This window comes from Callorhinus ursinus, unplaced genomic scaffold (assembly GCF_003265705.2).
Source record: "Callorhinus ursinus isolate GAN/ISIS: 27379988/994484 unplaced genomic scaffold, GSC_fseal_2.0 scaffold17, whole genome shotgun sequence".
Lineage (NCBI taxonomy): Eukaryota > Metazoa > Chordata > Mammalia > Carnivora > Otariidae > Callorhinus > Callorhinus ursinus.
In genome coordinates, this window is record NW_027397079.1 from 18,880,185 (window position 1) to 18,890,067 (window position 9,883).

A 9,883-nucleotide genomic window follows, 5' to 3' on the forward strand; every position below is an offset into this window, starting at 1 on the left:
CACGCACACATACACACACACACACACACAATAGCCCACTCTTGAAAGGAGAACTGTGTTAGGAGCAAGTACCCTCAGTATCCAGCATGTGGCTTGCACAGGGAGAGATTCCTTAAAAGTCTGGGGTTGATGATGAACCCAGTGTACAAGGGTTCCACATTAAGTCATAATTGGCTTTGTGTTGGGAGAGTATGTGTCAATTGGTGAAATCAGGCACAGAGGAGAGTAAGAGTTTCTCGTATCAACAGCATAGCAACTGATCACCCACGTGTTACTCAAAACAAAAGAACGTCAGGGAGGACTTTTCTATCCCAGAATAGATTATTCTGGCGTGATCTTGCCTTGATGTCTTTCTTGGAGAAAACGTCTACAGCAGATCTGATGGAGAATCTGAGGGAAGAACTGACCTGTTTCATCTGCTTGGACTATTTCACCAGCCCCGTGACCACTGAGTGTGGGCACAGCTTTTGTCTAGTGTGTCTCCTGAAGAGCTGGGAGGAACACAACACTCCTTTATCTTGTCCTGAATGCTGGAGGACCTTGGAGAGCCCACACTTCCAGCCCAATGAGCGTTTGGGGAGGCTGGCTGGCATCGGCAAGCAACTCCGATCCCAGGTGCTGCAGAGTGAGGGCGAACAAGACAGCTATGGGAGAATGCTGGCAGGCACTAAGGTGTTCTCTGAGGATCAGCAGGGTGTAAACATTTTCTCAAGTCAATGTCATGGAGTAAACAGATCGCATCCCTCGAGTGAGGCTGAGGAGCGTCACAAAGTAAGATTGGCTGCTCAATATAAATCTCAGAATACAAATCCTGTTCCATCACTTATTCCCATAATATTCTCTATTGGTGACAGTTATGGGTACTGGTCTCCAGGCACCAGACCACAAACTTGGTGTGGATCCTGCTTCACCCTTTGTGTTAGATCCCACTCATCTTGTTTTTATTGGTCTTCAAGGCTTCTTCACAAGCTGGTGCTCTGCTCATTTGCCACAGAGAATTTGTTTCTATTGCAGGAGAAACTCCAGGAAATCCTAAATCTTTTGCATAGAAAGAGAAAGGAAACCCAGGTTATATTAATCCATGAGAAGGAGAGAGTAATACTGTGCAAGGTCAGTATCTGTCTTACTTCTGGGTCTTGTAGATGATTCTATGAGAGGGACTAAAGGGATACCTAGTGAAATACCAGGTGAAAAAGACAAAAAATTTTCTAATCACAGTCCTACAATATGCAGTGTCCTGATTTTGGACTGCTTCCTTCTGCTTGTCCACCAAGACTCAGTTAAAACAATTCCCCCATCCCCAGGCCTGCTTATTTATTTTTTTTCCTTCTTGATCCACCCGTACAACTTGATGGCTACCTCTATTATGGCTCTGATTATAATTATTTAAAATTACAAGTCGGGGTGCCTGGGTGGCTCAGTCGGTTAAGCGGCTGCCTTTGGCTCAGGTCATGATCCCAGGGTCCTGGGATCAAGCCCCGCATAGGGCTCCCTGCCTAGCGGGGAGCCTGCTTCTCCTTCTCCGTCTGCCGCTCTGCCTACTTGTGCTCTCTCTCTGTTAAATAAATAAAAATCTTAAAAAAAATAAAATAAAATTACAAGTTATAGACAACATAGGATGAAAATCCATAGAAAAGGAATATCTCAAACGCTTTGGGGAAAAAAGAGAGTGCAAATAAAAAAATAAAGACAAAAGGAAATAAAAGCCAAATAATAGTCTGGATTAGTACACCTGAACAAATACTTGAGTTAGTCACAGATTTGAAGTTGAGGTGTCTAACAAAGAGCTAACTGTTTAGTTAGACATTTAAAAAGATGTGTGTGTATCTGATTCTCCCAATATGCTGAGTTCTTAAATGGGAGTATTTGTGATGTGCATCTCCATTTCTGGATGCGATCCATTGTCTACTTTCATTGGATATTTATTAAATAAATGAACACATGCTTTTTTCATATTTTTGTCCTTTATTTATTTATTTTTTATCGTGGAATGGGTCACCACATGTCATAATTTATTTATCTTTTTTCCCACTAGAATGACAGCCTTCTGGGAGTAGGAATTTTGGTTTTGTTTACTACTGTATACATATATACCTTCTAAAATATCACACTATCCACCCAATTACTTAACACAATATATGTTGTGTCCTTCAAAACTTGTCACAGCAGAACTCTAGGATTTTTGTAAGGATTAAAAAATCTACATAGGCATTTCTGCTGCTAACTTTATTATGTCATTCCTGTTTGTGTATGTGTGCGCACATGCCCGTGTGTGCCCGTGTGTGCGTGTGTTGGTGGCAGGAGGAGACAAAGGCCTGTAAACAGGTTGTTGTGTCAGAATATGGAAAAATGCACCAGTTTTTGAAGGAGGAGGAACAGCTACAGCTCCAGTTACTGGAAAAGGAGGAAAGAGAGAACATGAAGAAACTAAGGGACAATGAGATCAAGCTGACCCAACAAATAAGAAGCCTGAGCAAAATGATTGAACAGATAGAGTCCACGTGTCAGAACTCCATTATAGAATCATTTGAGGTAAGAATATTGGGAAAAATCAACGGAATAACAACAACAACATGTAGTAACCCATACTTTTTCAAGCCACGCAAAATAAGTTTTTCTTTATTTCCCTGAGAAACTAAGTTCCGGTCCCCAAATAGTTTTCCTTTTTTTTTTTTTTTTAAGATTTTATTTATTTATTTATTTGAGAGAGAGAATGAGATAGAGAGAGAGAGCATGAGAGGGGGGAGGATCAGAGGGAGAAGCGGACTCCCTGCTGAGCAGGGAGCCGGATGCGGACCTCGAACCCAGGACTCCAGGATCATGACCTGAGCCAAAGGCAGTCCCTTAACCAACTGAGCCACCCGGGCGCCCCCCAAATAGTTTTCCTTAAGAGTTAATATTCTATAGTATAAATAAAGTCTTGAGGGGACAGAGAAAAAAAAAAAGCCAGTGGAATACCTAGCCAAACCAAGCCTGATGATGACTCCAATTTCTGCTCTGTCTGCAACTTCAGCTTCGTCAGTTATTTTCAGTCTAAGGAGCATGTCCTAGGTGTTGCTGCCACGTTACATTTCATCTTCACAAAGACCCGATGAAGTTAATTGCTGTTATATGCACTACAGGTGATTGTCTACGATGCGGGTTTATGGTGGCACTTGTTTAATAACTCAGACTCACGGCAGTTAGGAAATTTGCCTGTGAAACAGCTAATCGGTGATCGTATTCTGTACGGAGCCCATACTCTTCACCGTCTTTACTCTTCTGCCTTCCTGGGCTGCTACTGCATTCTCTGGGACCTTTGTCAACACGCGCTGTGGGAGCTGGATGCAACTGCAATTCTTCCGCCTCCTCCACGGGCTCCACAGAATGCTGCTCTTTGGCTTAGTGATTTTCCAGCAAACCACTCCCCCTGCACACAGGCTTAGCCTCAGCACTCGCAGGGCCACTTCCTTTTGCTGATTTTTGACTCTCTCAGGAGAGCAAGAGCAATACTTGGGCTCCTTCCTCAGCATCAGGTTCTCTTGACAAAGTGACGGTGTGAGGAAAGAAAAGGACAAGGTGGTCTAGTCATGGTGAGAACCCTCTCCCATTCATAGGAGGGCCCCCCCCCCCCCCCCCCCCCGCCCAGCCCCTGGCGGAAGCTGGGGATGTTTTTCTACCACATGCTCGCCCACGCAAGGCGTTCTAGAGCCACAGAAAGTGGATTCTGTGAGATTTCCAAGTATTAGATTCTGTCTCTGGATTCTGGCTTTGCTAAAGATTGAAGTGCACCGATACTAACCCTCTTTCCTTTATACCCTCAGGATGTGAAAGGCACACTGGAAAGGTAGGTGTGCATTCTGTGTTCGGCTGATACAGGGGTGTAAGTTACAGGGCTGCACTACTGCGGAGATCAGGTTGTGAGAGTGGGGATGAGGGTGTCCAGCTGTTGGGGCCAAACGAGCGGGACCCTCATGTTGGGGCAGGTCACGCGGTCTGTGCGGGGGACACAGAGTGATGGTCTCTGCCCTCTTGCAGGACTGAGCCACTCTTGCTTCAGTGTCCAGAGGCCACCACCACGGAACTGACTCTCTGCCGCATCACTGGAATGAGGGAGATGCTAAAAAAATTCAGCAGTAAGTCGGCCTGATGTGTCCAACCTCCAGGGATCTGTGGAGTTCGGGGTATACTAAGGAATGCAAAACTGAGCTTTTAGGCAGTTTCCTCTGACAGAGACTATTCGCCATCTGGGTGCCAGGCTCTCAGCAAAGGCACCCTGAGTCAGCAGGAAACATCAGGGAGGGCGGGGGCCACAGACCCTCTCTGCTCTGGAGCAGACAGAAGCAGACCGGATCGATGGCTCATCTGCCTTTGTTTTCCAAGGAGTCCTTGCACTTCCTTTGTTTGTTTTTATGGTTCTGTTTTGTCCATTTCTTCCCCTTGCTTATACACACACACCTCCTCAGGGGTTTCTGCATTTCTACCTCTGTTCTTGTCAGCATAAAATCTACTTAAACTTTTAGTCCTAATGAGGCAAAATTCAAGCTGTCCTTTTATTTTTAAAAAAAATTTAAAGTTGGGGCCCCTGGGTGGCTCCGTCGTTAGGCGTCTGCCTTCGGCTCAGGTCATGGTCCCAAGGTCCTGGGATCGAGCCTCGCATCGGGCTCCCTGCTCAGCGGGAAGCCTGCTTCTCCCTCTCCCGCTCCCCCTGCTTGTGTTCCCTCTCTCGCTGTGTCTGTCTGTCAAATAAATGAATCAAATCTTAAAAAAAGTTCTTTAAAAAAATTTTTAAAGATTTATTTATTTGACAGAGAGAGACACAGAGAAGTGGTGGGGGGGAGGGGTAGAGGGAAAAGGGACAATCTCAAACGGGCTCCACGCCCAGTGCAAAGCCGGATAAGGGGCTTGATCTCAAGACCCTGAGATCCTGACCTGAGCCTAAACCAAGAGTCAGATGCTTAACTGACGCTGCCACCCAGGTGCCCCTCAAACTATCCTTTTAGAATGCTCTAGGTATTTAGGCTGGCTAAGACCAAGACAGGTTAGCCTTAGTTTTCAACTTCTACCTTGTTGACAATTTGACCTTCATAGGAAGGTCTAAGGAGCTTTGGATTCAGTAGATATTTGATAAGTGCTTCCTATGTGCCCTGCACCATGTTTTTTCAGTTCTAGGCTTTCTTACAGTGATGAATAACACAGGCTTGCCTTTGCTTTTATAGAACTTTCAGTGTAATTGAAGAGACAGACATTCATCTCAAATAATGAGTGATGATTAGGATTTGATCTATAAATAAAAGTATGAAATTGTGTGGTAGGGGCACTTAGTCTTATCTCGGGGGTCAATGACAGTTGGAGGCCTCCTCCGTGACCTCCGCTCAGAAGAACCCCAGCTGAAGAACCACAACCCACCTTGGCTCAAGTGAATACAAATGACAGAGTGTGCCCTGTGTGGATAAATAGCTCTGAGTTTTAGACCTGTGCTGTAAACAGAACAACTTACATTCATTCCATTGTATCAGAGATTCCCCTTCCCTCTCTCAGGCAGGCTAAATGTCACCATCCCCATGACTCACACCTGTGTCTTTTTAGAAATTTACTCTTGGTGTTTGTGAAATAGTGCAAGAAGGGCTCAGAGATTCTGTTCTGAGCAAAACAAAAATCCTCACCACACTCACCTAAATTATATTTTTAAAAATAGGATTGGAAACTAAGAATTTAATTTAAATTCCACATATATAAGAGGGTTTTCAAGAATGCAAGGGAGGTTTTATTCTTTTCTCCTCTTGCAGCGGACATAACTCTGGATCCAGCTACAGCCAATGCTTATCTTGTCTTGTCTGAGGATCTGAAGAGCGTGAGACACGGAGGAATCCGACAGCACTTACCTGACAACCCAGAGCGATTTGATCAGTCTGCAACTGTGCTCGGTGCTCAGATCTTCACCTGTGGGAGACATTACTGGGAGGTGGAGGTGGGCAACAAGACTGAGTGGGAAGTGGGCATTTGCAAGGACTCAGTGAGCAGAAAAGGCAATCTCCCAAAGCCACCGGGGGACCTCTTCTCACTCATAGGCTTAAAAATTGGAGATGATTATAGTCTTTGGGTCTCATCACCTTTGAAAGGTCAGTATGTCAGAGAGCCTGTGCACAAGGTTGGTGTTTTCTTAGACTATGAGTCTGGACATATAGCATTCTACAACGTGACAGATGAGTCCCTCATCTACAGCTTCCCTCCAGCCTCTTTCCAAGAGGCTCTCAGGCCTATCTTCTCCCCTTGCCTCCCAAATGAAGGGACAAACACAGGCCCGCTTACCATCTGCTCACTGAACAGTTTTGTCTGAGGAAGATGCCCCTGAGCCTTCACTAAGGATGAAGTCTAAGACCAACAGAAGATTATGATGAATGCATTGACACTATTAACATTGGGTGATCTGAAAGGAAAGCCACTCCCCTCCCCCCAAGAGTTTCCATTAACTTGAGCCACCATCAACAGCCAAATTGGACAACCAACTTTCAACACCATAGAAGGCTGATCATATCCTGTCTTTAATCAAATTCATTATTTAGACTGCCCCACATATATGCTGGTCACGAAAACTATAGAGCTAGAATGCACCCTTATTATCCCTGACCCCACTGTCATAGGCCAGTTTTATAAATATATGTCTTGTTTTTGAGTGTATTTATTTATTTGACTCTAAAGAAGAACTCTGCTATTTGAATGTGTCTTTGTTCTATGTGCAGAGCTTTGCATACTGGGGCAATCCTAACTCCTCTGGGGCTGGGGCTGGGGCTAGTTTGGGGGCAGGGAGATGCATAGGTCTTCTTTTCAGGGTTGGTGAGAAGGACCCATGACTCAGCCTCCACTGAAAAGGTGCTTTTCTTCCCATCCCATGGGGCCTGGAGTATCTGTACTCAGGAAGGCTTATGTGTTCAGAATGCTGCAAATATAGGTATGGATATCATCATATCATTCATGTTACCATACCCACAAGAGGCTGGAACCTTCTGTGAGTATGTTCAAAGATCACAGAGCAAAGTCTCTTTTCAATAAATGTATCAAGGCTGTGGGTGCCAAATGACTTCACTGAATTTTTTATAGGTTATTTTCTGGGCTTTTGCTACTTGCTAAGAACAGAAGGCTTTTAATCACTGGAAGGTGAAATCAAGTCTACTCCCTATCCCCAGGTGCTAGGGTTTGTGAAGAAGTTTTGTGAGTCGACCTTCTTTTGGCTGGTCTCAGATAACCTTCTGCTGGAGGTCTGAGCTTATGCTCCCCATTCTTAGTGCTCCATGCCTGCAGGGGTTTTTTTTGTTTGTTTTTGTTTTGTTTTGTTTTTTCCTCCACACGTTTGTTAGTGTTTGTTTGTTTTAATTCTTCCTTCTTGCTCACATTGCAGAATGGCACCCATCACAGAGGGTACCCCTTACTGTCTCTTCCCACTCACAGAAGTCACTGTCCATGTTTTCAGTCTCAGACAAGAAAACTGATAGGAGTTACAACTCCAAGATTATTAAGAAAAATGTTCATCACAGATTTAGGTCTTTAAATGAGAGACTAAGCTGGGGGAAGATTGATAATTGAATCTGTTAATAAGCATAGAAAATCACAGGGAGGGAGGTAAGTAAGCGAGGGAGGATAGCTAACCGCCTTTATTTTAGGGTTGGTGTTCAACCTTCTCATTAATCTAGATCTGCTTTGTCTTTCAAACTTATGCATCTTCATCTTGTGCCCTCACAGGCAGGGGAGCAGATCTGAACTAGACTTTGGGTCCCAAATCATGGCCTCTTCTGTTCTCTGTATTCACTGTTTGCATTTTCACCCTGACATCACATATACTTAGAATCAGAGAACTGCAGAGGGGAACCAATCACACTCTTTTGGAACAATTTGTAGCTGTTCCCCATTTTTTTTTATTAAATTTGATTCTTGATTTATCACCTCAAAAAGCTAAGAAACAAATCATGAACAGCAAACACCAAATATATTTGGACTGTATCTTTCTCAATTACAAAATAAACCCACATTGATTTTTTTAAATTTTAATAAATGAATAGACAGATCATACATTTTAACTTAATGTGCATTATATTAAATTATGGTGTAACTGAGGTGATAGCTTCTTTTCTTCCCCTTTGTCCCAGAGGGGTTGGTATTATCGAGGAAACCAGCCTATTTTTTTCCTCTGGCAAAGTGATCCCATGCGGATCATTGTCTGTATGGGCCTGCCTCCGATCAAGTGTGTAGAGAAGATTGAATCTCTATACTATTTTTACCCTGCTGAGTTTGCATAAACCACCATGAAAAGGTTGCAAGAAAATTTTCACCCAAGGCTCCCCGACATAAACTCTAAGCCAAGCAGATGTGGTGGTGGGGGTGGGAGGGAGAGCAGTTGGAATCAGCAATTGAGAGGGGCACTCCCTTGCTTGGCAAACTCACCCCTTGCATTGTTCCAGGGCCTGGTCTCTCTGCCTCTGCCTTTGAACACTTGACAAAGACATCTTCTCAAATATGAATGGCGTCCCACATGGGACCTGCCACCATTACTCAAGCTATCCCCTTTCTCTCCTATTAATGCCTCGTCTCCTTCCCAAATCTGTCTTCTACCCCTTCCTTAGTGGAAGATTTCCCCAGGACATAGCAAGTCACAAGTAGCCTCTTGTAGTGCACATTACAACATGGAATCCAGAATCCTGGCCATTTCCCTCTCTACCTATTGGCTAGAGGAGAGGGGGTATGTTGACTCCTGAGGACAGAGGACATCAAGAGTGATCTCCCACACAGGATTGCCATTTGATTTTTTTCATTTTAAAAAAAAAATTGTCTTTGCTTCTCCTAGAGTACTTTAAAATAAAATATGATAGGGCACATGGGTGGCTTAGTCAGTTGAGCGACTGACTCTTGATCTCAGGGTCCTGAGTTCAATCCTCATGTTGGGCTCCACACTGGGTATGGAGCCTAGTTAAAATTAGTAATAAAAATAAAATAACAAAAATAAAGTAAAATATTATACCTCTTTTGCCCTGAAATCTAATTAACCAATAAAACTCCATTAACTCTTCAGATGAGGACTTTATCTACCCTCCTGCCCTAACTACCTCTTCCCCCAACAATGTAACTTTGACCTGTTATGCTTCCAGCACTTACTTCGGCACCTCATATTACTTTGGATTACTTTACAAGACCCTCTTAGTGATGTAACTGAGCAGTGTGCCCAATCAACCTTTCTCTATTCTTGAATTTCTCCTTGTGCATGTAACTTAAAGGTGTGGGAACAGATTAATAGTAGGTCCCAGTAGGAAAATTCAAGAATGATAAGATGTACAGGGATAAAATTTTAAAAATTGCATATGATCTCACTACACAGAGATTACCAATGCCTATATTATGGTGTGTGTCTTTCTAGTCTTTTTCTATGCATATGTATTTTAAGCAACATGAAAATTAATATCTTAATTTTATATTTTGAGCTTCTTATATTTCTTCAAAGTATGACTTTTTATTCCTAAATATATAAGCATGTATTTTCTAAGAATTAACCCATTTTGTTAAGTTACATTTATTTTTACATTCAACATTCAACAAATGATATTATTTGGTAAATTATCCATGTTAAAAATTTCCCAATTAGTCTTATAATGTTCTTTATGGCTTTTTTTTTTTTTTTGTCTTCCAGTATCCAGGAATAATATAGGATCGTGCATTAAATGTAATTGTCTTGGAAAATATGATTTTCAATGGCAGTAATATTTCATTATATGAGTGTCCCTAATTTATTTAATCATTCCTCTACTGCAGGACATTTAGATTGTTCTCCATTGGTAGCTATTATAAATGACACTGTGATGAATGCACATGTACATAAACCTCTGGGTGTATCTCTAATTACTCACCAATATGTCTC

At 42.9% G+C, this 9,883-nt stretch overlaps 1 protein-coding gene across 2 annotated transcripts; it reads left to right on the plus strand.

The window, feature by feature from the left end:
- Positions 1-237: 237 nt before the first annotated feature.
- On the plus strand, positions 238-6,604 carry TRIML1 (tripartite motif family like 1). 2 transcript variants are annotated; one of them, XM_025886269.2, is made up of 6 exons: positions 238-771; positions 1,015-1,110; positions 2,302-2,532; positions 3,804-3,826; positions 4,018-4,115; positions 5,769-6,604. In XM_025886269.2, the coding sequence occupies exons 1-6, from the start codon at positions 346-348 to the stop codon at positions 6,317-6,319; spliced, it is 1,425 nt and encodes a 474-aa protein (XP_025742054.1). In that variant the 5' UTR covers positions 238-345; the 3' UTR covers positions 6,320-6,604. The 2 variants fall into 2 exon arrangements, with proteins under 2 accessions (XP_025742054.1, XP_073758748.1); XM_073902647.1 differs by lacking the exon at positions 2,302-2,532.
- Positions 6,605-9,883: the final 3,279 nt, after the last annotated feature.

Bases quoted from the DNA above. Each gene is read 5' to 3' on its own strand.
- TRIML1 (XM_025886269.2), top strand. From the start codon at position 346: ATGTCTTTCTTGGAGAAAACGTCTACAGCAGATCTGATGGAGAATCTG. The intron at 1,111-2,301 runs GTCAGTATCTGT...TGTTGGTGGCAG, and splicing joins AGAGAGTAATACTGTGCAAG to GAGGAGACAAAGGCCTGTAA. The intron at 4,116-5,768 runs GTAAGTCGGCCT...CTCCTCTTGCAG, and splicing joins GATGCTAAAAAAATTCAGCA to CGGACATAACTCTGGATCCA.